The sequence below is a fragment of the Neopsephotus bourkii genome, unplaced genomic scaffold, assembly GCF_033783945.1.
Source record: "Neopsephotus bourkii isolate Nb327-2 ecotype Australia unplaced genomic scaffold, CSIRO-AGI_Nbou_v1 NB_1279, whole genome shotgun sequence".
In the NCBI taxonomy this organism is placed as follows: domain Eukaryota; kingdom Metazoa; phylum Chordata; class Aves; order Psittaciformes; family Psittacidae; genus Neopsephotus; species Neopsephotus bourkii.
The window spans coordinates 2,543,450-2,569,676 of record NW_026901764.1 but is presented as its reverse complement, the minus strand read 5'-3'; the positions used below and the strand labels follow the sequence as shown (position 1 = coordinate 2,569,676).

At 40.8% G+C, this 26,227-nt stretch overlaps 2 protein-coding genes across 2 annotated transcripts in view; both read left to right on the top strand.

Moving 5' to 3' along the window:
* CUL3 (cullin 3) overlaps positions 1-11,477 on the top strand; it is a 62,148-nt gene extending 50,671 nt beyond the window's left edge. Inside the window, exons 11-16 of the mRNA XM_061365171.1 lie at positions 1,581-1,705; positions 2,032-2,128; positions 3,135-3,269; positions 7,902-8,088; positions 9,787-9,932; positions 10,663-11,477. Of these exons, the coding sequence (XP_061221155.1) occupies positions 1,581-1,705; positions 2,032-2,128; positions 3,135-3,269; positions 7,902-8,088; positions 9,787-9,932; positions 10,663-10,794 (822 nt within the window). The 3' untranslated portion in view covers positions 10,795-11,477. The remainder of the gene's footprint in view (positions 1-1,580; positions 1,706-2,031; positions 2,129-3,134; positions 3,270-7,901; positions 8,089-9,786; positions 9,933-10,662) is intronic.
* Positions 11,478-21,210: 9,733 nt separating this feature from the next.
* Positions 21,211-25,996, top strand: FAM124B (family with sequence similarity 124 member B). Its single transcript, XM_061365169.1, has 2 exons — positions 21,211-22,902; positions 24,722-25,996. Exons 1-2 carry the CDS (start codon positions 22,177-22,179, stop codon positions 25,328-25,330), a joined length of 1,335 nt encoding a protein of 444 aa, XP_061221153.1. The 5' UTR covers positions 21,211-22,176; the 3' UTR covers positions 25,331-25,996.
* The last annotated feature ends 231 nt before the right edge of the window (positions 25,997-26,227 follow it).

Here is a 26,227-nt window from a genome sequence, read left to right as displayed (position 1 = left end):
GTCTGGTGCCCTCCTAGAGGAGTCAGGCATCTGCTCTTCTCTAAATAAACCTACCTGCAGAGTTTCCTGCTGGATTCTATGTCCTGAGATACAGGTAGTGCCAAGGACTGTGCAGGTGATTTTCAGTCCTGAAACATCCGTTTGTTTTATAAAGATTAGATCTCTTCAGGACACTTTCCATTAGTTCATACCATTTTTATGCTGAAAAGACATCTTGTAAAATAAACTGCTTCCATTCGTTGAGGTGAGGCATTCTAAATTAATGCTGCATTCTGGTCTGGCTACAGCTAAAAAAATTTTGGGAAACAGTTGCCATATTAATTAAGATGTTTTGGTTATAGATGAAGTTGTTTTCTGTGGCTTTCTGTCTGCATTGGTGACCTTTCCCTACACTTTGGCTGGGGGGAGAAAACTGTTGAAGCTTTTATTTATTTTTTTTTTGTGATTCACAGATGAGCTAGGTTTTTGTGTCTAAATGCCTGTTTGCATTTCTCTTCTGAGCCTCATGACATTGGTGATATGAAATTAGAAGCAGGGCAGTAATGTTGGCTACAGAACAATCTTTACATGGGTGTTTACATACTTGTACAAATTGTTCCTCTTAAAGCTTAATGAAATTCAGTCAGAGGGGTTTCTGTACCAGTAGCCTGTCACCGGTCTAGATTTTTCAGAAGTTTCCTAGGCACAAGGTTGCTGATGCACACAGGCATTCAACAGGCACAGTATAAAAACTCCTCTGCAGTGTGTGGAAATACTGCTCTGCTATTTAATAGTGAAAGTTTCTGAGTTCATATGACAGTTTTGACCTACTGAAATATAATATGCTCTATTTCTGGGTAGTTGGTTTATAACAAGTTGGATATAGTATGCTTTCGGTTTTCTTGTCCTTAATTTGTGTTCCTTGAATTAAGTTTAATAATATTCAGCTTAGCTAAGATACCTAGTAAGGTTTGTGCCTCCCTGATAGCCAGATCTTTATCACCTTCTAATACAAATACCTTATAGATCAGCAGTTCAACTGTAGAATGTTTCCTAATGAGTGCTGAATATTTACAGTTATAGCTGTCTTTAGGGAATGTGCCTAGGTTGTGTCTGGGAAAGTGAATAACTGTTTACATTGCAGTCCAGAGGTAAATTGCAGGGAAAGCTCCCTATGGTTTAATGTTAGATATTCAGTATTACTGTCTGATTCCAGAGAATAGTGATTTCCAGTGAAATAGATACCTTTAGTAACCTGGCTTTACTGTATGCAGTCAAAAACCTGTTTAGAAAGAATTGTTATATGTATTATGAGCTCTGTTTATGATCACAGACATTTCATTCTTGATTAAGAGTTTATTTTGTTAAATTCTGTACACTCCTAAATGCCAGAAGGAAATAATGTGGAGGAGTGTTGCTGTACCATTTATTCTGATAATGATGAATTAATTTGTCTGGCTTCATAAAAAATAATAAGCATAGATATATGTCTGTATTTTTGTTAGTCTGTGAAAATTCTATACATTCTACACTGATACAGAAAGATGATGAAACATGGTCCTGTTTTAAAATACTGTACGTTTTCTTTCAATTATCCTTAGGTCTCATTAGGTGGTGTTGATCTTACAGTGCGGGTCCTTACAACAGGGTACTGGCCTACGCAGTCAGCCACACCAAAGTGCAACATCCCTCCGGCTCCCAGACATGCTTTTGAAATATTTAGAAGGTATCTATTAGAGCAGATGTTTTCAGTAGAGCTTTTAAGAAGATACTTTATAAACTTAACATACAGATGTATTTTACCATTAAAGACATGCTAGCATACTGCTGCTCTTCAGTTCATGCGAAAATCGGGGACTGCAATAATCACGAGTCTTGGGTTTTGGGGTGCTACTACTTAAAGTAGAAATCTAACAAGAGTTAATGGTTTGAAAAAGCAAAAGTTAGAAGTTTCTAACTTAATGTCTATGTAGAGTCTATGTAACTGTTTAAAGCAATTTTCTCTTGGATAGATGAGCCATGTATTAAGTTTTCTATTTGATTATATTACAGATTTTATTTAGCCAAACATAGCGGGCGACAGCTGACACTCCAGCACCATATGGGTTCTGCAGATCTCAATGCCACTTTCTATGGGCCTGTTAAAAAGGTAAAGTATCAAGGTTATGAAAATACTGTATCTTTTTTTAAAAATAAGCAAATGCACAGTTGTGATAACTTCAGGATTTTATAAAATGAAGGCTTGGCCACTGATAGTATCATGAAAAAAGATGCCTTTCATTGGCTTTATAGTCTGATTCTTCCTTTGTAGTAGTTTTGACCAAATCTAATCTGAAATCCAATTTGAATGCATCACTCCGCATCATCTGTTCATTACCTTGTAGGAAAGTAGTAATTTTGATCTTGAAGGGACCTCAGTGGTTGAGTATTTTGGGGATTTTTGGCTGTTAATTGGTCAGAAAGGAAATGAAACTTGTTTCTCTGTAATTTTTTTACTGTGAAACAGTGTTGTTAACCCAAGTTTAGCCTGCTTTTCATATGCAGAGTGCTAGCAATGTAGACAACACTTTTTTCAAACTCAAGAATCTTAGTAGAGTTAATAGAAGTATTAATGCTTTATGTTTATGTATACCAGAAAATAATTTGCTAGTAATTTAGACCAGTATTACCTCTAGCTTAGCATTTTAGAAATGGTGTGATACTTGAGAATGTAGGAGGAAACGCAGACTGAAAAGTTATTATAGCACAAAGTGTTAATAATGTGCTTTTATAAGGGTGTTAAAATTGTATTACTTGATAATTTTAAAGCTAAGAGAACTGAAGTAATGGAACAGGGGCCAGAGAGGTGGTAGAATCTCTGTCCCTGGAGATACCCAGTGCTTGAGTGGACATAGCCCTGGGCATCCTGCTCTAGACAGCCTGACTTTGAGTGATGGCTAGACCATGGAAGCTATAGAGAAGACTCCAACCTCAATTACCCTGTGATTCTAAGCTACTGGGGAGACATTGTGGTTATGCTGGCAGGTGTATGCTGTTCTGTCAGTTGTGTACACTGATCTCCTAGGTAGATATTTAATCATATAACTTCATTGTAGTGAGGTAAGATATTTTGCAGTGGGGAATAATCTAATAGCAGTTTTGGAATTTTAAAACAGGAAGATGGCTCAGAGGTTGGCGTAGGAGGTGCCCAAGTAACTGGCTCAAATACACGGAAGCACATATTGCAAGTCTCCACTTTCCAGATGACGATATTAATGCTCTTTAACAACAGAGAAAAATATACATTTGAGGTAAGCATTGTGGTGTTCTCATATGATGTTAAGTAACTGTTTTAGGCACTTTCTTGACCTCTTGAATAGACTTCTGAAGATCAGCTGTGTCTCCTTCTATTTGAGTGTGGGTCAGACCAATAAATACAGGAAGCAGATCGTTAGCAATGCACCTGGGAAGCAGTCCTAGGGGAGGGAATTATTTGGGGATAGGAGTTTTCATAATGTTGAAGAATTGTGAGTGTGGTTATTCCTAGGCCAGAGAGCTATAGAAAAGCTGAAGCTGGAATGCAGCCGGTGGCTCCATTTGCTCATTTTATCTTTGAGAAATTGGATTTAGAGGCGAAAGGGTAGAAAAGTGTTTGTATCCTGGCTTTTTAAACACTGAAGTGCTTAAATTGGCAGGCTGGAGTTAGCTGTAGGATTAATCAAAGGAATTTCATCCCTTCTCTGAGATGGTGAGCCAGAAAAGACAGTAAGGAAGGTCCGGATAAGATTCTTAACAAGGAGACTTGAGGGACAATGCTGGGAAAGGTTGAACTGGTTAGCTGATAGACAATGATGAAGGCGGCTTTCAGAGTGGAGAAGGATCCTGTGCCTATGAGGTTTGACCATTGTATTTTAATGTCAGTAGTTTTGCTTTAGACGTTACCTTCTGTTTGAGAGAGCATTGGCAGCCTTGAAGAGCAGTGTGGGTGCTGTTTGAATCAGACTGTATTTCCAGGTTTTTCATCTGCTTTTGACTGTGCTGTGCATAGTAATCATTTGCCTTTTTGTTTGGATTTTGTTTTCAGCTTATTGGCATACTTCTAGCCTGTTAATGAAGAATGTTTCTTTGAAACAGTCTCGGTTGGGATTAAGGAAGGCAGGTTTTGATAAGAGGCTTGTAAAAAACTACTCATAGTTAAAAAAAAATATTATTTTACAGCAAAATAGTCGTGTATTGTGAAATCTGTTGTAGGAGCATTAACAGCTTTGAGTACTTTCTCTGCATAATGCTTGGGGGTGTCAGTGGGAGGGAGAAGAGGGGGTCTTAACAGCTCATTCTTTCTTGGTGTTGAAATTGGGCTGGTGGCTACCTTATTCCACAAAACTGTAGGCTTTATGAGTAGTACAGTCTTACGCATATATGAAAAAAATGACACGTGGTAGAGCAGTGAAAAGTACAATTTTTAATACATGCTCTAAATTATGGTTTATTTTACTGAAGACCAGATGATAGATAAATATGTCAGTGTGCTTTTAGGCTGTGTATATGTTTTGTTTGTTTCTGGTTTGGGAGTTCTTAAACTCTTACTTAGTATCCCACTGTAACTAAAACATTAAGAAGGCATATTTGTTTTGTTTGGTTTCTTTGGTGAAGTGTGTGGGAGTTGTCTTTAACTCCAGCCAGGAAAGCTTACGAGAACTTAGGGTAGAATGAATTTTATCTTTGTTCATTGATTATTGAATACCATGATAAACTGCTGAGTGCTGGGCAACTGTTATTTTTCTGTCATATCACATTAATGCTTTTACAGTGACATAGCATGAGAGATGACATGGTATGTACTTGTATCTGCACAAAACTGTCTGATGCACAAGTGTTTCTGCAAATTCTCAGCTGAACAGATTAATTGGAAGTTACCTTCACAGTTGAGCACTTTGCTATTTTGTTTTGTACTCTATGATTACTAACTGCAAAATTGACAAGATCCTCACAATAATCCTAATAGCCATTAAGCCATGTGGTTACGAGAAAAATGGGATAATGACAACACAGAAATGCATAAGATACTACAGAAACTTAAAGGATTGTTGCATAGTAAAATTCCTTCACAAAAATATATGTATTTGTTGTAATCCTTTACAGCAACATTTTACATATGCAAAGGAACTGGTGGACATACGTGTCTAAGTTAATGCTACCTGAATGTAAGAGAAAGGAACTCCATATAAACCTTCAAAGAATGCTAATATTTTCAAAGAATTCAGTTTCTTCTAATCAAGTCTCATCTAATACTTAGCATATTTTTCTGTTAGCTTACAGTACATCTCAATATTTTAAAAGGTGAAATGGACAATTTTTAATGATAGCATTAAAAAAAAAGGAAGATTTTTGGATCTTCCTTCAGGTTTAACAAAGAAATACATATGTGACTGTAGTAGAAGCTGTTGCATAATTCTACAAAAATTAGATTACTGTTCAAAACTGGCTTACCTCTTTTCTCTTTTGCTGATCTCTGCTTTGGAAGATAAACAAGTGGAAATCTGCAAATAAAAAAATACCTAAATTTTCAACGTTGCAACAAAATGACGTTTTCCTTCTGATTGCATTCTGCACATCTTCCTTCTAATAAACTTTTTTCTTGTGTAGAACTGGACAGAGGCAGTTTCATACCTAGAATCATCTCTTTTGTAGCCTCCAGATAAAGCTCAGCTGGTAATATTTTTAGAACTAAGACTGGGTAATCAGTACTGCTCTTGTGCATGACTCCAGTGTCGTCTTTAAGGCATTTTTGGGGATAGGGAAAAGTGTATAAATTTTTCAGTGTTACATCAAAGGCCTATATAAAAATATGTTTGGAAAAGTGATATGCCGCAGACCAAAGGAAAAAGAGAGCACAAGAACATCTGTTATCCCCATTTACATTCATAATTATGCACTTTTTTATCCAACTTGAAGGTTTTGCCTTCTTCTGAGGCAGCATATTGCAGTGCAAGTCTTCCTGTCGTTCTTATTTTAATGCTGGCTTATAAATTCTGAAGCCCAAATGGTTCACATACGTTAGTGGCTGAGTTAGAATGCTGTGGAGTGAAGTAAAAAAAAAAAAAAAAAAAAAAGAACAGAAATACATAGTAGTTAGTATGAAGTTTAGCATCAAAAAAAAACTTGAATTCCTTTTTAGCTCTTTGTTTCACTTCCATCAAAAGCAGGATATATATATTTCCTTGTAGAAGTGATTTAGTTTTGGAAGGGCTCATTTTAAGTCTTGATAAAAAATTGTAGTTTGGGAACATGCATGTCATTAGTAAGCTGTATTTGGTTTGTAGCCTCAAGATTTTACCTTCACCTAAGTCCTAAAATCTAAGTGTCGCCCTTTGGTTTGTTAAATTTATGCTGATCAATCTGTTTCAGTAAGACTATTTGCTGTGACCATGTAAAGGATTATAGTGGGTTTGGGTGTTTGTGGGTTTGAGGTTGTGGGGTTTTTTTGTTTGGTTTTGGGGTTTTTTTTAATACTACTTTTTGCTGGATCTGGAAAAAAATTGTGAAGGCAACAAAGGTGACAGTTGTGTTTTCAAATAAAGCAAGGTGTAGATGAGGCCGTCAGTGATACGATTTAGTGGTGGCCTTGGCAGTCCTGGGGTAATGATTGGACTTAATCATCTTAAAGGTCTTTTCCCACCTAGTTGATTCTATGATTCTGTAAAGTGAAGAAACAGTAACTTTCTGTGTGCTGCTTGGGAAGAGACATTTTGTTACTAGCAAATAGTTAAAATATGAAGATGCCTAGTGAGATGCTGTGTTTGAGATGTGCTGTCGTTAATTGCAGTGTCTGAATAGGGGTCAATACATCCAGATTGGTTTTATTGCATGTTGTCCATGGTGGGTGACCACTGAAGGGTAGCATCTTTTTCTGGATTGATTTTAAAAAACTCAAGTGTACTCAAGAAATAACATCATTTAATATAAACTAGTTGTACTCCAAGGTCTGGGGTTTTTTTCTGGTCAGTGTTTAAAGAACTTTTTAACAAGTTTTCTGTAGTTCTTCACAGATCTTAGCATTTTGATCACTGCTGCTTTTAGCCTGAAGGTCATCAGTTCGACTTTTGTGCCATGAGAATTAGGAATTTATGGGGACAGTGTAAGAGTTTTATTGCTCTTAGAACTGAAGGTGTCAAAGCTGAGAAAGTGACAGCTCATGTGGACAGTTACATGTCTGTGAGGTTTATTTTTTCTATTTGGTAGTTTAATCTTTAGCTGCTAGAGGTCCCTTGAGTCTGAATGGAAATGCTGAAATCAGATATGTCTGCAGTTTCCTCAAACTAGAAAAAGGAAGAAAACAGAGGTAAGGCTAAAATGAACTTCTAATAAGTGGGAGCTCAGTAGACAGGCTTTCAGGAAGCAGTAGTAGATTCCTTATTCCTAGAGCATCCTTACACATCATTCTGCATCCAGTATCATTTCCTTACTAATTCTTGATCACTGGTGACTTGCCTAACACATGGCTGTCCTTTGTAAAGATCTTATTTTCAACAGTGTTGCTGAATGCAGATGCATTTACACAGTTGTTAGGAATGCTCATGAACACTACGGATGGTTTCCGTCGCTGAGTTAATTAGAAGGTGTGGTTTCACTGTTCAGCAAATGTTGGAAACAGTGAACAAATCCTTTCAGCCTTCTCAAAAATTGCAGTGAAATGAAACTGCTGGTTACTCAATTCTCTATTTTCGGCTCATGGTGACTCTTTACTTGACAGAATCACCGTCTGTGTGTTGACCCAGGTGGATCATTTTGCCACTGAATGAATTCAAATTTTCAAGACCTTCAACTGTCACAGAAGTATTTTGTGTGCTTGAAGATGGACATTAAGCAATCAGTGCTGTTGTTACAAAATATGATACTTACTTCTGCCATAGCCATAAACTAACCAAGACATTTTTCTTTAGGAAATTCAACAGGAGACTGATATCCCCGAAAGAGAACTGGTTAGAGCCCTACAGTCCCTTGCATGTGGCAAACCAACACAACGTGTTCTCACAAAAGAGCCTAAATCAAAAGAAATAGAAAATGGTCATATATTTACGGTGAATGATCAGTTCACATCTAAACTACACAGGGTCAAGATTCAGACGGGTAAGTGAGCTGTATGTTCTACTGTCTTGCAGTCCCAAAACTGTGTCTTAAAATGACATATTATCTTTTGCAGGATAGATATCCATACAAGTAAAAAAAAATAAAGTAATATATCTCTTTAGTTGATGATTAGTTGCATCAAAGTGAAAATTTAAATACTGAGAGAAGTGTGGAAGTCATAATTAAGCCTTTTACGTTACAGAATTTGTGATTAGCTATTAAAATGAACTGTTGAAAGAAATAAAATGAAAATTTTAATAAAATTAAAAATATGGTACCGATTGATTCATGAATAGGAAAACCGTCTTACAAGTTGCTCTGCTGCTGTGAAATTGAGTGATGTTTTTATAGGCCATGGTACAACAGCCATTTCCAAGTGCCAGGTAGCTGTAATGTTTTTAGGCAATGATTTGGGTTTAATAAATAGAACCTCATCAGTACAACACCACTTCATGGAAGTGTTGGCTTGTCTTATGCGTAAGTAACATTGATACCTTTAGTCTGGAAATAATTTCTGATTTGTAGCATTGGTATGGGTACACTTCACATGGAGTGTTTTGGAAGGTTAGTTATTGTCTGACTTTGCAGATCTCTGTATATAAAATGTACAGCATCACTGGAAGTGTTTTAAGTGCAACGTGAGTAATTCACATGCTGTTTGTTGCGTGTAGCATAACTTGATGGGCTTCTGTGCAGCACACTGTGCAGGGATGTATGCATGTAAAACACAGTACCTACATACATGACGTTGTGTGTATCCCTCTGCATGAGAGCTAGGCTGTCTCTCCACACACATGCAGGGTGCTGTGATACCAAGACATTTGCCATGTTTTGAGAATTTTTCTGGGGAGCAGGAGAGCAGCAGCTAAATGAGGATGTTGAGAATCCTCTGGTCAAGGCCCAAGGCATTTCCCTGGCATAATTAAAGCAAATTCTGAGACAACTGCTGGAGCCTTAATGGAATTCTGCTTTTTATTTTCCACTCCAGAATTGTCTGTGAATAGAGAATTATGTTTTGGGGTTGAGGGTAGTTTTAGAGCAAAACTTGATTTTGTGGTTTTATGTTTCTGTCTTACACAGAAGACTTTTTATGTGAATCTCTTGAAAATTGAAAAATACTTGAGGCTTTGGGGTGAAGAAGGGCAGGGAGGAAGTGGTATAGCGGTGTCAGTGTTGGAGGAAGGCTTGGTTATAATGATGCTTGGGTGAAAGGGTAAGAAAAGCTAGACATACAGGTACAAACGAAGCATGAATAGAAGAGCAGAACAGAATACAAAGAATGTAAGTTGGAGAAGATAAAGTTGGACTGTTTCCTCTGACTGACAAACTTTTAAAGTATTTAACTAGTTTGTGAAGTAAACTTTTAATCCATTTCTATTTTAATTACTGGATTATTTGCTATATTAAAGAAAAATAATGGGAGCATGGGGGTTGGTGGTGCCTGTGAGCAGATTTGAATGCTGTTCAAATTTTAACATAGCAATAATAAAACAACAGATTGTTACCTTGTCAGTTGCTATCAAAATATGCCAAAAAGTGTTATATGTTCTTAAGGCTGCTTTTCATCAAAAAGAACAAGTTTAAGAATGTCAAAACTCAGGAAAATATAACTTTTTTCACAAATAGTGAAAGCTAACACACAAGGAAATCAATTTAAATTTTGCTAATATGCTTTACATTCTCTTTCTTTTCTTTAAGTTGCTGCCAAACAAGGAGAATCTGATCCAGAAAGGAAAGAAACAAGACAGAAAGTAGATGATGACAGAAAACATGAGATAGAAGCTGCTATAGTTCGGATAATGAAATCTAGAAAGAAGATGCAACACAATGTGCTAGTAGCAGAGGTATACTTATACACAGTTTTGATATGGGCTTGGGAATTCTTTGTTTTCCATATTAGTTCATGAAAGTTATACAGCTCTGATATGATCCTGAAGGGCTTTGAGAGATCCTGTGTTTAATCCATCCTTTCCCCTTCCCCCCCAACCCTTTCCTTATTCTCTCTATCAGATACTCTGTATTTGAAGAGATTTAAATCCTTACCCTTCAGTTTAGGATGTACTCATGGGTATATCTAATTTTACTTCCTCCTTTTAGTCCTATTGTGGTGTTATCAAATTCTTTGAAATAAGTTGGCAACAAAAACCTTCTGTACTTAACATGAATTATTTTATGCTTTGATGCTGTTCTGACTGTTGTGTCCAGGTTTGAGAGATTTGAGCTCTTAGGAAAGAGAAAGTCTTGCTGCTCTTAACTCCTGAGTTCTGGCATCTTTGGGAATAGTACACATTTTCCATTCTTGAACTCCTTTAAGGCTGTGAAATTGAGAGGATTCTCAGGTTGTGACCATGCCTCAGTAGAGGTTCAGTTCTTTGAATCATACCCAAAAATGATCAAGCAGGTGATGGGACGGGGGGAACTGTCAGAAGTTTGCAGACTGCTTCTTACACTTGACAGTTGTAGCCAACCCTGTCTAAATGTATTTTTCTGACTATTTTGGTCAGTTAGGATATTTAATGATCTTACTTGTCCTATGGTGTCTTACGTTATTGGTTTTGACCTTATTTTTTTTAGGTAACTCAGCAGCTGAAGGCCCGATTCTTACCAAGTCCAGTTGTTATTAAAAAACGTATTGAAGGACTTATTGAGAGAGAATATTTGGCACGAACACCTGAGGATCGCAAAGTATACACTTACGTAGCATAAAATGCGTTCAGAAAATTTGATTTATTCTTGGACTATACTCTTCGCATGAACTGGGAAGTTCTTTTAAATCATTAATATTAAGACGACCATCTCTTCTATTAAATTACAGTACATGTTCTAGACCATTCAGATCAAGCCTTTTACTCCTTTTGAGAGTTTTCAACATCAATTGATTGAGCTTCAGGCTTTTCAACGTTATCCCTGTAGAGATCATCCTTACAATTCTTCGGGAAAATGTGAATGTGCCGCGTTTGTTTTCAATACTGTATGAAAACAGAAAAATAAAGACAAATTTAGAAAATACAGCTCATTTAAAAAAATAAAATTGTTGGAATTTCATTTCCCCAGGTCTTCAGTGTTGATGTAAACGTGTTTCTGTAGTGTTGCTTAGCACTTGGCGCATTGTATAAGTTGGGTTTAAAAGAAACCACAACTGGTAGGGCAGAATTCTCAGTTATATTGCTCTGCTTCCAATGTTTCTTTAACTAGCCATGTTTAATTTAAATATTTGGTAATTTTTTGAAGACCCAAGAAGACCACTTGAGCATGTTTCACTCTTCCAGCTGCACTCACTGTTCCAACAACATGAATCACGAGCTTCCGGGGGCTCAGAAATGACCATAATAATTTTGGCTTTCCCTTCTGTAATTTGAGTTCTTCTAAATTAAACTCTATATTGATTAGGTTTGTTCTGGTTTCTTTATAGGAAGAAGGAAAAGATTTTAGTGTGTATAAACTGTATAATAATTTTTGCTGTTGTACTCACTGCTGATGGTGGATTGTACAGGGCTATGTTTTTATTTCACTAAATGTAGACAAAATAAATTTAAAATAAATGGATTTAGTGTACACAAACAAGTGTGTTAGAGTACAGGGTTGACAATTTTTTGGAACTAAGTACTGTCTCCTGGGGAAACATATTGGGATTATATTTTGTTCATAAACATCATAGATGGATCCATAGCCCCAGGGCTTCCCATCTTAAGTGCATATTTCAGGAGATTAAAGAGAAGCCAGCAAGCGCTATTTGTTTTTAAGAGTGCATTTTAAACATGCAATAAAAAATTGTTACTGTAATGAATTTTTTAGTTTTTACCCTGGAACTTTTTTCTTATCAGTATACTGCAAAAATAAATTACAAATTGCAGTTTAGTGGCATCATTATTCTCAGAGTTAGAAATTGTTTGAAGTGTGCATTGTACTGTAGAGCTCTTATTAAACAGTTTTTCTGACATTCCAGTGCACATATTATATATGACATGGTTTCTCAGCCGTAGCTATTTTCTGTTCCAATTCAAAACAGGTTGTTTGGTTTTTTTTCTTGGTTCACATTACTTTCATAAATATATATAAAAAAATATAGTTGGGATGTGCTTCCCAATGCATAGTACTGGAGTGGAAACAAAACCTTAGTTTTAGAACATTAAGATACTGCCAGAGCGGTTCTTGATTAGCTGTATAAAATATGTGGTGGTGGTGTGATGTAGCAATTGGACTGGAGAGTGTTGTTCATAATGTGTCTCCAATTTCACACCTCTGTGGGCTGTTAAGATACAAACCCTGGCTATTGTTCAGTAGTAGGATGTTTCTTCTACAGAGGAAAGCCTGGAATTGGGTGATATTTTTAGCCTGACTATTCTGAAGCTTTTGTAAGAAGCTTTTACGTAAGTACTGCACACCCACCAACACACACATTTATTAGCTTTTAAGTCATCAGAGGGGAGGTGGCTGAGGGACATTTCCTGCCATTGTTCGTCAAGAGTTTAGCTCCAAAAGAAAACAGCTAGTCCATAGGCCATTCTAAAAATGTGATGCTGACCACACACATTGTTAAAATGCCCGTGTGTCCCTGTACAGTATATGCAAAACTTAAGTCAAAATGTAATCACTGTTTAGCGTAGTACAAGGCTAAATAGAGGTTGAATGAGTTCTGGGGTTTGGATTGTGTTTTAAGTCATCAGAAACATCTTCCTCAAAGTGTAACTCACTTTTCTCTGTATCAGTGTGAAGGTTTTCTTGTATGCATGAATGTTGTGATAATTGCATGTTAATGCTTTCCCATGTGCTTTTCAGGGAGAAAGATTTTCGTCTATTGTTTATTCCCCGGTGAAGCTTATACAGATACTCATGTTGCTATCCATGATAGGAGGACTTCATCCTTAATGTTGTGATTGCACTTCTGCTGTGCATCAGCTGAAGCTTCTACCTCTGGTGGCTTTTGGAAGTGCTTACCCTGAATGTTGTATGAATGACTGTATAATTATGTGTTTAAGGGTGTTTATTTTTACAAACTACGTGGGCTAGAGTGTTTGCTAAAATAATAATGGGAGATGATGGCTATCTTCAGTAACAAATACTAAGAGTCTGATTTCCATTAGAGTTTTGAAGACTAATTATTTAGAAAGTGGTTTTTGGTGAAGTCACCTTTTGGAAATGTGCCCTTTACCATTGAACAAGATGATCTGAAGAGAATGTGAAAACTGGTCAGAGAGAACAAGATGTCACTCGAACTTTGCTTAAGGTGAGTTTGATGCATGTGCTTTTAAGCTCTGTGTGTATCTGTGGGACTTCTTTTACAGTCCATAGCAGAATTCTGCTATGCCTTACTTCACTTTTGCTGCCTTTCTTAATTTCCATTTAAAATTCCTTTGTAATTTTGTTTAAAATTTCATTGGTAGGAATGTAGTCACACGAATTGAGTGTAATTATTAGTAAGTTTGGTTTCTTTGCTTTAACATGCAGCTAAATGCAGTAACAAGACATAATTAACATGGAGTTTACAACTTCCAATTTTTTTAATTAAAAGTAGGTTTGGAGTTTTATAGCTATTTGAAGGTACGAAGGCATGTGCTTTGCTTGTCTACAAGTTTTATTTTAAAGGGTTGAGAGGAGACTTCATTTGCTGTTGTAACAAGTAAGATTGCCCTGTATCTCCCTCATTCAGTTCTTGCTGTTTTCGATCTTCACTGTCTTTACAGCTTTGACTTGCTCTTTTTGCATCCTAGAATTAATCCATGCAATTTCCCTGTTTGCTGCAGAACAAATTGACATTAGTCCTGTCTGCAAAGCAGACTGAGTCTTGGATGCTAAGCTGCTCCTGAGTTAAATGTCTCTTCTCACCCCCTTTCCTAAAGACAAACTTTGCCCAGTTGACCCTAAAGCTCTCAGTATAATTCTGTCTGGTTTTCTTGCATTTGCTCATTGAGAATTGGCAGCTGCCAAAAGATTTACTTTTCTGGACCCTTAAAAACAGAAGCATTGCACTAAAAATTCTGGATTACTGAAATATTTTTACTCAGGTGTATTGTAATTAAATTGTACAGGTGGCACATGTATGTATGGTAACAGAGTCTGTCATGATGCATGGTTTAGGGAATAAGCTTGCACAGCAATGGGGTTTCCCCTTTTCTCAAAAGCAGCAAAAACTGGGACTGTGTGTGACTGCTAGGTGTATGTTCAAACCTGGCCAGAACCTTTATAGCTAAATTGGAATCTGCTGTGTTAATCGCAGTGGTTAGAGGCAAGGTGGGCTATCATCTTTGGCTCCCAGTTACTCAGAAGCCTCTGTGGCTTTAGAACAAAGATTTGACAATCCAGGGTTAGCCTCACAGCTGCATATAGTGCTGGTAAGAGGCATCATCTTCTTGTGTCTATACCAAAGTCCAGTTTTGGTTAATAGTCATTTTGTTATCTTGAACAGTAAATGAAATAACCAATGTGCTCAATCTGAAGCATGAGTTTAATGGCTCCTGTGTCTCGTAGAATGTGTCATGTTTGTAAAATACATAACTTTGTATATATCCAACTGAAAGCTGGGTAAAAGAACAGGAGAATTATTAACCCAACTTTCTGTTCTTCAGTGTGTGGGGAAGAGTTCCCAGAGTGTGCCTGAGCTGGACTGAATATTCTGAATCATTCAGCTGGCTTTATCCATGTTTTAACTCTGTATCTGGCATGGCAGAAATGAATGTTAATGTAACAATGTAAAGATGCTGTTTTAAATGAAAATCATGGCACACCTTCAACAAAGAGAAGTGCTAAACAGGCATTGTGCAACAACAGCCACATCAGTGCAACCTGGCTTACGTTTTGGGGTATTGTGGCCTTCTTCAGAACAGCAGGTCTCCCCAGGTGCAGTGTGACCTTCCCAATGTGACTGGAGCTCTCCCTGCAGGAAAGTGCTGCTGCGTTGGCATTAATACGTGTCAGGTTTGTAAAACAGCTCCACTTCTGTCAGGGTCTTGCTCTTCATTTCTCCTCCAAAACTGGAACTCTGGGGAGCGAGTCCATGGGAGCTAATGCATTTAGTTTCACTGAGACGGATAGGAAAAGAAATAACATTTGAACTTACAGCAGTGATGTTTTATTATTCTTCCTCCTGCAGTTCAAAACTCAGCTTTTATTCCAGGTACAACAGCCACTGAGGAACCTTCCAATCTTAATGACTGCTATTCTGTTCTTCCTCTTTGAACACTGTATTGCTGCCATTCACTTGATTTGTATGCCTCATCCTTCAAAGAGTTGCAAAGCATTAATGTTTGATCTGTTAGAAGCTGAAGCTAAAGCAGAGGTGGTGCAGTGCACACACGGGAAAGCGATGTTTAGGCAGCAAAGCGACATGTGCTTGCAGTGAGGGGGCTTTTCTGCTCTCACCATAGCACATCGGCTATCATGCAGAGAGGAAGGTGCATCTCTGGGGAGAGCAAGGGAGGTGTGTGGAGCAAAGCTTGCTCTGAGATGATGGTGGGCACGTGGTTGTTAAACCTTGAGCGTTTTATTATGTGTGTATTGTTCTCGTTATGTTAGTACCTGAAGCCTTTGTTGTGATCATATTTTATTTATCCAGTATGTGGAAAGCTCCAGCATTGGTTCTGGCTTTAAGGAGCTTATCACTGTATTTGTACCTAACATGAATTTCTTTAGTTTTACATTTGGAATTAAGCCAGGTTTTTCAAGGACAGATCAGCTGATTTAGGAAAGTCCTCTCACAAACTGTGGTTCTGCCTCATTTTACGCTAAGGCTTTGAGGTTCAGGCAGGTACTCCTGGTCCTTCAGTCTTCTCATGCCAAACACAAACTGACCTTTGTTTTCACTGTGTTTTCTGCCTTTAAAGAAAATCTTGCAAATGTGGTGTGACTGAAACTAACACAGCAATATCTGCCTGAGTCTCCAGGCAGCCTGACACTGTCTGCCTGCTCTCAGCAGCTGTTTATCCTGAAGCAAGAAGGTGTACTGTTGTTTAGGAGAGACAGGCCTGTCTCATCTCCTCAAGTCCTGGAACTGCTGATGTGGATTAGCTGTGGACAAGACAAGAAATTGGAGAGATGGTGGTCCGAGAGCCACACACTGCTGTTTGCCTGAGGAGAAGCTGGGAAGGAAGGGGAATCCACCAGGAGGTGCACATTCTATTCATTGTTGATGAATAGCTTCTAGCAGTACTGTTCTTGGGAAGAAAAAAATCACAGTGAAGAGTTCCGAAGTCCTCAAAGTGAAGCTGCATCAGAGCCTGATAGTGCCTTACTATGGTCTTTGAGTTCATAGTAGTTCATAGCTTGGAGTGCAGCTTTTTCTTTGCAAAGTTTGCTAGAACATGCCCTAAATATCAGTAACACCTGAGTAGTTTCTTAGACCTTGTGAGCTACTTCTACTAATAACCTGGTGTTTGGATATTGCTTCTTTTGAAACTCTTATTAAGGATGAAGCTAATAATCCTGCAGCTTGTCTGCCACACCATTTGTTATCGACTTAATTATGCAAATCTGTAACTCCAACATAACGTGTGATGCGGGCCAACACTTGGGGTTTTTTAATTAGAATTCGGGGTGTATCATTGCATATCTTGGGAGGGTTGTCCTCAGGAAAGGGATTAATTAGAAGTCTTCACTCCATGTAGGCCTGGCTTGTTTGTTAAGCTGGAGGTTGGACTCGTTGGCAAGCTCACAAGCTCCTGGGGACTTGCTCTTATTAACGCTCAGTAGGGTGCAGTTTCTCAGCGTCTGATGCTGACCTTCCAAGAATTTTGCCTTGAGTTGTCTTCAGCAATGCTGAATCTAAGCTGATTAAATAAACACTTTGCTGGGCCCTGCAAGTCTTGGTTTGTTTGGATGTACCTGCTTTCTTTTTCTGGGAGGTTTTTAACTGAAATGTAACTTATGTAAAACTTGGTAGGTTAAATCTGTCAGAAATGAGTCACTGAAGCAAAGCTCTTCAATTCACATGTAGGCAAGCTGTCTGCCCCCTCGTCCCACACAGACCTAGGTGGGAGTTGTGTTGATGCTGGGGCTATGGGCAGGGGCTCCCGAAGATACCGTCTCGGGTCAGTGCTGGTTTTTGGCTCTGTGTAGTCAAATCAACAGATTTGACTTTGTTTTATAATACTGATTTCTGCTGTAACCTCCTATTGGCTCATTATGTTTAGTGGGTCTTGGCTTGTGTGTATGGAGTGCATTGGGGGGGTTCTGATATATTTTAAACAAGCTGAAAACTGAGGAAGAGTCTATCTGTCTTCAAGAACCCCATAACTTGCTGAAGACACATAGCCCAAATTTGGTTGCAGCTGAATGCAAAAGCTCTCTTGACCAGGTCACAGAAATCCAAATCTCTCAAACTCTGTGTTTGTGGCTGCAGTGTCCTGTCTGTAGTGAGGCAGAGACATGCAGTGCCTTTTTGTGACCTATTACTACAGAGCAAAGTGTACTTAACAGCATGTTGGGGCATGCAGCGTGTGCCTATTTGTGGGCATCAAGGCTTGAACTGCATAGGAGTTTCTGCTAAGAAACTTGTGCATCTTTGATTACATGCACTTAACTTGGCAGGCTTTCTACTTTTGCCCGAGTTCAAACTGCTTGGATTTGAACCATCTGAATGACTGGAGCCTGCTTTCTGCCGTTTGTGTCTGTAGTGGCCACCAGCCATGTATCTGGAAGGGCACCAGTATCTGTCAGAGGCATTTGTCTAACCACGTGTGTCTCAGGCATCTTAGGGCATCAGGAGTGGAAAAGCTGACTCACGTACTCAGAGGTTCTTGTCCTTGTCTTGCCATCGAGTCTCTGAAGAGGGGCTGGAGGGTGGTGGTGTTGCTGCATAGTTGGTGCTATCAGTGGACTGGCTCTCACCTGACACAGTTCTGACAGCAGTTCTAACACGGGCTTCAGCAGGGCCACAGTTTGGTCTGTTGCCAGTGATCTCCCTCGTCTCTGCTGCTCTCCCAGCCTTGCAGTTGCACCAAGGTCCATGTAGCTTGAGGATAATTCATTTGTTTCACTTGTGTAAATGCAGTCACTAAATGTGAAGGGAAAACGCGGTTTGATCCTAGTTGTTCCACCGACGGCGCGTGCTGTAGTGCTGCAAGGATGCCTGTTCCCCCAGCTGCTGTGGCTGAGGGTCAGGAGGAGCCTCTCTCATTTAGTTTGCATTTTGTCTCCCATGAGCCTTGAAACTCTCATGTTGTCTGTGCATCTCCCAGCATAGTGTTTCTCTGGGCAGAAGTCGCTGGGTCCCGTCAATGGAAGGAGTTGAAGCCTGCTACATCAGTGCTGCTGCTGCTGCCAGTTAGAGCTGTGATTCCCAGCAGCAGCTGAGTGTCAGCCCTCTGGGTAGCAATGGGAGGTAAGGCAGGCTGCAGCCTGCAGGAAGTTTCCCTGGCCTCTTTATAGCGGGGTTTGTTTTTCCTTCCTTTTCGTTGTTGTGCCCATATGTTCTTGGATCCTGATTCTCAGTGTAGAGTGGAGCTCTTTATGTGTCTGCTGACAGACCCGTCTTGGATTCCTACTCCTTGTTAGGTGGTTAAAAAGAAGGAACAAGAACCATTTGGGAGAGAAGTCTACTTAAATAAATGTAGTAGGTTAGATGGGTTTTTTGCTCTTTTGGTCATTGGGGTTTTACTTTCCTCTGAAGTTATGTTGGAGTCGCAAGGTTTGGAGCAAGATACAAACTCTTTGAAAAGCTCATTGCATTCAAACAACACCTTAATCCTGATTTTTGTCTCAGTACTGCCTATGCTGTAGATAATTGTCACCTAACTGGTTAATTTAGTGGTTTTGTCCTTATTACAGGCAGAGTTTGAGGTAGGCATAAACCAAAAAATGTCTTTTAAAAGTTAGTAAGCCCAAGACATTGCATGTATTTAACGAGACCTGCTCCCAAGGTGCTAGGTAATTCACACTCAGTCTCTCTGAAGTTAATTATGTGCTAATATACAAAGCCTAAATCCTCATAAAGTAGGTTCCTTACAGATGTTACTATGAACTTATTAACCCTGTGATGCATCATCAGTCTTGTGGTGTCGGTGAGAATGAAGGGCTCTGAGCACTTTGGAGGACCGGGCACATCTTAAGAATTCATTATGAAAAGGCATTTTTAATTATCTTGCTGCACCTTTCCACCACCAGAGTTGAAAAATACAGCAGTGTTCTCTGAGGCTGCACACAATAAAGTGTGTTATTTACATTCAGGCTTCATTTTATGCAGGGCTTACTGGCGTTTATATTGGTGGTAGATTCCAGTATTAATATTTGACCTGCTTTTACGCAAAGCTGGACTACCTTGGCAGTCTGCTGTGTTGTCAGTCACCACTGTGGGAACAGGGCTCTGATAAACTTTGAGTACCACATTGTGGCTATTCTTCCCTCTGCCTTCCCTCAGCAGAGTGACTTCACATAAGATTGAACAGCTGTTTTTCTAGCCTCTTAAATAAATCTTTTCTGGCATGTTCAGTAGGTTACTATGAATAATGGGCTTTTCCATTCAGCAGCCAGACTGGAAAGCTAGGGAAAGCTGAAGCAGACAGGAAGGTAAGGACTCATTACTGTGGACTGTGCATAGCCAGGGTGGTGGGGCTGCCCTCTGAGGGATGGGTTCAAGCAAAGGCAACCCCAAGCAAAGGTTCATCTCATGCTGCTCATGGTATGAATGTTGGTGGGTACCCCTGACTTGGAGCTGCTGAAGAGCTTATGCTTTCAAGAATCAGGCCTAAAACTGTTCTCAGGTCAGATATTGCTCACAGGTGAGACTGCTTCCCCATCCCACTCCAGCAGGTGTGCTGCTCACAACACAGCATGGTGGCAGGGTTCAGGACTTACCCTCTTTGTGTATAGGCTGTTTCTTGGCTGTTGTAAACCTGGTGATGCTGGAAATGGATGGCAGCCAAGTCACATCTCACCTCTGTACAGGGGAGATGCTGGTCACCTTCAGCAGTCCTGCAGGAGGCTCCTGCCAGCCTGGAAACCCTCCTGGGAGCTGGAGGGAGATGTCGTGTCTACAGTGTTTCCTAACCCCACTCCTCCTGGCTCACCAGCCCTTACTCTCCACAGCTGCTTTGCAGGAGTTCACATTACCAGTACTTTATCTTCTTTCCTATGATATCTTCTTTGCTATGATATCTTCTTTGCTATGACGATGCTGCCCCCACAGGGTTTTAAACAGCCGGGGTGGTGCAATTCAAGTGAAGATGGAGGCAGAGAGCTGCACTATCCTGTAGTGATGGATCGCATGGCACCATCGCCAATAGAGACCCTGAAATGCAGCTCATGCTTCCAGCTACACACTGAGCCCCATGAACTTTCTTAGTTTCAGTGTTTCCTTGCACAAGCAAAATTTCCCTTTTCCTCACGCGCAGGAAAGGCAGATGACGGCTTGCCCCTGCCCTATAGCAAAGAGTTGATGAATCATTTCCTTCTCCATATTTCAGTGAAATTGTGCTGCTTAGAGCTCATGTAGGGTGCATTAATGTTTTGAGCACTTGCACTCTTCTCTTTGCTCTCTTCCTGCAATTGTCCAAAGGCTGGATTTTTTGTCTCCCTCCCAACAGTTGTGCTATTTGCTTGGTAGTGTTAGCGGATGGGTTTGCCTCTATCAGCGCGAATTAGGGTTTTCTAATCATTTTCTAGTCAGCCTTTTAATATTAGTAATATTTTTTATTATTTTTATTGTGCATTGGTGTTCATCAGTCCAGTTTTAAAACATGAATGTGTATTTCTAATAGAGTGATCTACACAAAGGAAACCAGGACACTGCTACTTTTACCTTTAGATCTTGGAGATTTTGCTTGGAAAGTTGAATATAAAGCTAGCATTGTATCTAAGAACATATATAGGTCAGAGTTTTGAGTAACAGGCTCTTATTAAAGCTGGGCTTTCTACCTGGTGAACTACTGCTTTGTGTGCCTGGCTGTTTGACAGAGAGATCGGTATGTCAGAGAGATGTGTTGCTCTTAATTAGATGGAGCTGGATGCATTGTCAGAGGCCCTAGTTTTGATGTAAATACTGGATGCAGTGGGGGTACTTCAGTATAGAAAATGGGGGTTGGCTTGACTTGTTGGGTTGACAAAATAAGGAGATGAAGGGACAGTGTGATTTATTATCTAGACACTTGAAAAGGCCTGGAAAGAGGTGTGTTTTCAGCATTCCTGATAAGCTAAACCAAGTACCAATCTATAAACCCAAGGAACAAGGGAAAAAGCCTTAGAGTTTGCTTAAGGGTGCTGATTACATGAGTTATCTTGAAGAAGGAGGAGGAAAAAGAGGCAAAACCAGGGCACTGAAAGGAGGGAGCCTGGTACCCAGCTTTTATGGGCTATATATTACAACGCAGGACCAGCTTTGCAGCTAGTCAGCAAGCTACCAGTGTTGTGAAACGGGTAACTAGGAGCAGAGGTTTTTTCCCAAAGCTCCTCTTTCCTAAAGCTGATCCGTATCTGCCCTTATTGTTATCTGTTGTGTTCACACGGTGCTTTTTTCTTTTGTTAGGCTGTTTTCCTTCCTCGCTTTTAAAGAATAGCTTATCTGCATGCCCCAGAAGGGTGTGCCTCACAAAGATCACAAGCTTTTCACAGTGAGCTGCCGCCAGCCTGCTCACTACCAGAAAATATGCTGACATCTTCAAACTCGGTGCCACATTGCCTTTGAAAAGGTGGGGACTGCACTGGTTGGATTTGCCTGGATCTGGAGCGTCCATTTCCACCGCTGACAGGCAAGTGCTCTGACAGCATCAACTCATCTTGGAGAGTTACTGCTTTTGTATTTCAGAGCTCTTAATCTCTGGTGCCCTATGGAAGGCAGGAGCAGTAAGATATGGGTGTTTCTGGACATGCCAGTCACATGTATATGGTGACCAGAGTTCAAGTTTTGGAGTTGGAAGATGAGCCTTCAGCCAAGCTGTACTGTGATGTAGATGACCTGGGAATGGGCACATAATGCCTCATCACTCTTTGCCTGCCTCCTCATGTACATTAACTGCATACCTGCGTATTTCATTGGGTTATTGCAAAGCCAGTAGGAGATTGAATTCATTCTGCTGAGGTCTTGCAATACAAACCTCGTATTACTGAGGCCCCAGCAGCAGAGGAGAGGGAAGGCACCCTCTTTTGTCAGGAACCTTTGCGATGGATGACAGAGCAGACTCTCTGACAGTGCATCTCCTGGCCAGTTCAGGACATTCATTGCTTCTGCAGCAAACTTTGGATCGGCTTTTAGAGTGGATCTGCCTGGACATTCGCCTTTTCTTTGTGTCTGAGAGGGTTACTCCACTGAAATACTATGAGAGATACTGTAAGAGAAGCTGTGGCTTTCCTGGAATATCTGTTCTTCTTTTTCTACATGAGGGATTGGGAGAAGAACGGATTTTCCAGGTCCATGAGCAATTCCAGCGTCCACCCTGGCGCTACAGCTGTGCCCAGGTTGCTAATGGGCAAAACTACACCTATTCCCTTACTCACCAGGACTTCTATAGCCTGGATGACCAGATGCCTGTGTGGGGCATCAGGCGGGTGCACTGTGGCCCCGAAATCCTGCGTGTCACCCTCTACTGCAGTTTTGACAACTACGAGGATGCAGTGAGACTCTATGAGATGATCCTACAGAAAGAAGCAACCATGCAGAAAAGTAACTTCTGTGTCTTTGTGTTGCATGCAACCCACACTATTGCTGTGCAGTTCTGCTTGAAGCAGCTGCCCATCGGCGTGGCTGCTCAGCCAAAGGATTCATCAGCCTTGCAGTTCAAGGTGCAAGAAATCGGGCAGCTGGTGCCTCTGCTGCCTAACCCATGTATTCCCATCAGTAGCACCAGGTGGCAAACACAAGACTACGAAGGAAATACAATTCTGCTTCAGGTATGTGTCTGTGGTGCTCTGGGAGGAGGTTTTGCACAGATCACTGGAATGTTTTTATACTGTTAAATTCACATCATTGCTGCTTGTCTGACATTGAATGTATTAATGCTTTTTTGAGGAGGATAGTTCAATGTCTTCCCTTCCCTGCCTGAATTAAATGAACATAGCAGCCTACTCTTTTCCTGTAAATCATTATGTTCTAAATGGTTTCGAAAGCAAATTTTTGACACCCAAAACCAGATGTACTGTAAGCATAGTGTTGACACAGCATCACATGCAATAGAGTTTGTGATCTTTTGAGTGAGTCACTGCTGGGCAAAAGTGGCAGAGAAATGTCATAGGAAACCCCTGCCTTGTCTGTTCAAGTGTGTGGTCCTGAGGTTTGTGAATACAGATAAGTAAAAACTGATGAGAGACTGTGCTGAGATGATACACAGTGGGAATTACGCATGTGAGCAGGAGGGCAGTTTGGGTCGATGTGTTCTCCCTCCATTCAAACAACCCCTCCCATCTCCACTTGATTTTTCTTGTAATTTGGGTATTTAAATAATTTGCCCACCCTGTGTTATTTCTTTCTCCTTCCAGAGCTGATTTGTAACAAATCAAGTTAATTGTTCTGCACAGTCTATTTGCATTCTACTCTGAACACTAATCCTGAGGGCTGCCTTTGCATACTGCTAGTTCAGTATCACTTTATAAACTGTTCTGCCACCCGCTTGGGTTGCACAAGGCCCTGAGCACCTTCATATCGCTTTGAAGTTGGTCCTGCTGGAGCAGGGGACTGGGCTCCAGGGACTCCAAAGGTCCCTTCCCACATTACTCTGTGGTCATTCCTGCTGTAGACACAATGTCTTCCAACTACAGATATACATGAATTCACTGGCAGGAAACTTGGAAGCTTTTTTGAGGGGTGTAGCTGTGCTGCACTGTGCTCATGGTGAAGGAAGTTTGAGCCCACTTGAACAGGGGGATGTGTAACTCGTGTCCCTGCTCTATGCAGCATGCTGGTAGCCTAGCACATGGCACTTTATTCTGCAGCTCTTCAGTTAATGCTGTAGATCTTAACTCTAAGTACCTGAAAATTATTTACACACACCCCCTGCACACTTTCTGCCTTATTGCAAACGCAACCCAAGGGTCTGCTTGTGAATGCTACCCACAGGGAGTTGTCATTCCCCCTGAGCCTGCACAAAGTCTTGGTTTTATTGATGAAGAGTTAACCCAGGCCACCTGGTTTGATAAAGAAGCAAACAAACCACATCCTCTCCCTTTTTTGCTGAAGTTTCTCACCAATTACTGTTTAATTTTTCCCCAGGCTTAAAATTCCCATCATACACAATTATTCCTTTACTGTACTTGCAGTTATCCTTGTTTTCTATTTCTGAGCATTTCCAGATCCATGACATTCTGTTGTCTGCTGCAGGTGAGGGACAGGCACCATGGTCCAGCTTTGGAACTAGAACTGCACTGAGCATAGCAATGTTCTCCATTTTGTCTGGAGTAATCCTTGAGGTTTCATTTGCTTTCCAGACTGCTGTCAGGCACGAACTGATGCTAACACAGTGCTGCCTGCAACAGAAATGAGACCCTGAGTTACAGTCAGCTTGCAACCTGGCATTTTGTATGTGAAGCGGGGATTATTTTTCCTCCATGTGCATCATCACTTTGTGTACATTAAGCTTCATCTGCCATCACCCAGGCTTGTAGGACTCCTGTGCTGTTCTCTAGTGGGGCTCTGATTCACGCTGCAGGTGATTTCAGCACTTGGTTAAGCTAGAATGATACGTTAATGGAGTTCTCTCCAAACTTCCTTCAACAGGTTCAGGAGAGCCCCAAGCCCCATGAAACAAGTGTTGGTCTTTCCCATCGGCATACTAATGCAGGCAGTGACAAAACCCTGCAGGACTCTGTCACAGCTCAGCTCCCTGTCAAGCGGGGCAACCCTGGCCGACGAAGCCAGGAGGTAAGAACCACAAAGGGCAAAGCAAAACCCGACCAGAGCAAAGCCCTCACTCCTGATCCCGCCAGCCGTGACCTTCACAGGCGCCTCTGCTCTTCCCTCGGTGGTGCAGCAGCCTGGCCATGGTGGGAAGCCACGTCCCTGCGCAGGCAAGGGAGCAGCAAGCTGCAGCAGGGCCGTGCGCGCCGGCAGGCAGCGGAGACCAACGTGGACACCGGGCTGGCCGTAAGCACCTCTGCGAGCTGCTGCGCACTGAGCCGCTTCCATAAGGACCTGCGGAGCAGCCTGCTCCAGCCGCGATCCGGGGCCGGCAGCACCCTGCCCTCTCGGGGCTGCACGCAGCGGCTGCAGGCTGCAGCCAGATGGGATAAAAGCACAGGGCAAAGAGTGTCGAGCTGCCACTCGCAGACACAACGCACCAGTCCTAACAACAGAGTGGAAGATCATGAGGAGGAGTTCTTCATATGACTGAAAACAACCGTGCCAGATGGGGCTCATCGTTTCCAAATGACAGCGGAGCACCTGTGTGTGTGTGTGTGTGTGTTGTGCCTGCTTGTGCTGTGACCACTGATGCTCAGCTTACCTCTGAAGCCGTGATTACATTTCAGCAGTGGGTTCACTGAAGTATATGCTTACTTTCCATTGAGTGATGCTGAAAAGGCTGCAGGCAAAGCAGAAATAGAAACACTGTCTTTACAAAAAGGTTTGGCTTTTTAATGCAGAATAGATTGGAGGATTTTTGTGCAATGAGTAGGAATAAGCCATATGACTCTATTCCAAGATGCTAAAGATAGCCAGTGACATCTTCTGATGGGGTTAGACAGTGCAGTTTGCCTAAGCTGACCAAGCAGCTGGATGCCCTCAGGGGGGCTCATCATCCCTCTCTGACATACTGGAATCAAGGTAGTTGTGTTGTCACAGTGGTTACATCAGTTCTCTCTCTGTTCCTTCTCACTTCCTCTGTTCACGGTATTTAAAAGAATGTTGTAAATTTTATGCAAAATGTGAAAAATAAGAATGTTCTTTTAAAATATTTTTGAAGAAAAAGAAGTCCTAGAGAGAGCTGTGCCCCCAATTAGCACAGTGCACACAAAAAGCAAACCCTTACAGAGCGCAGTTTGAGCTCCAGGAAGACCTGTGAGACTCACCAAAATAAACTCAGCAACAGACTGGGCTTTGTTAGACCAGTGTGAGTTATCAGCAGGCAATCCTACTTGTGTTTCAATTAACAGAAGACAAGAGAAGTCTTGGCTGAATACTGGAGAGTAAAAAGGATACAAGAAGTGAAGTAATGTTTCAGCAAGAGATGCCGAAATAACTCCCATCTTGATCAGCACTTCCTTTTCTCAAGTGGGATTAAGTAAA

What these genes read in the sequence shown, in the direction of transcription:
- FAM124B (XM_061365169.1), top strand. Translation starts at nt 22,177, where the DNA reads ATGGATGACAGAGCAGACTCTCTGACAGTGCATCTCCTGGCCAGTTCA. An exon ending in GAAATACAATTCTGCTTCAG is followed by an intron (nt 22,903 to 24,721) that starts GTATGTGTCTGT and finishes TTCCTTCAACAG; the next exon opens with GTTCAGGAGAGCCCCAAGCC.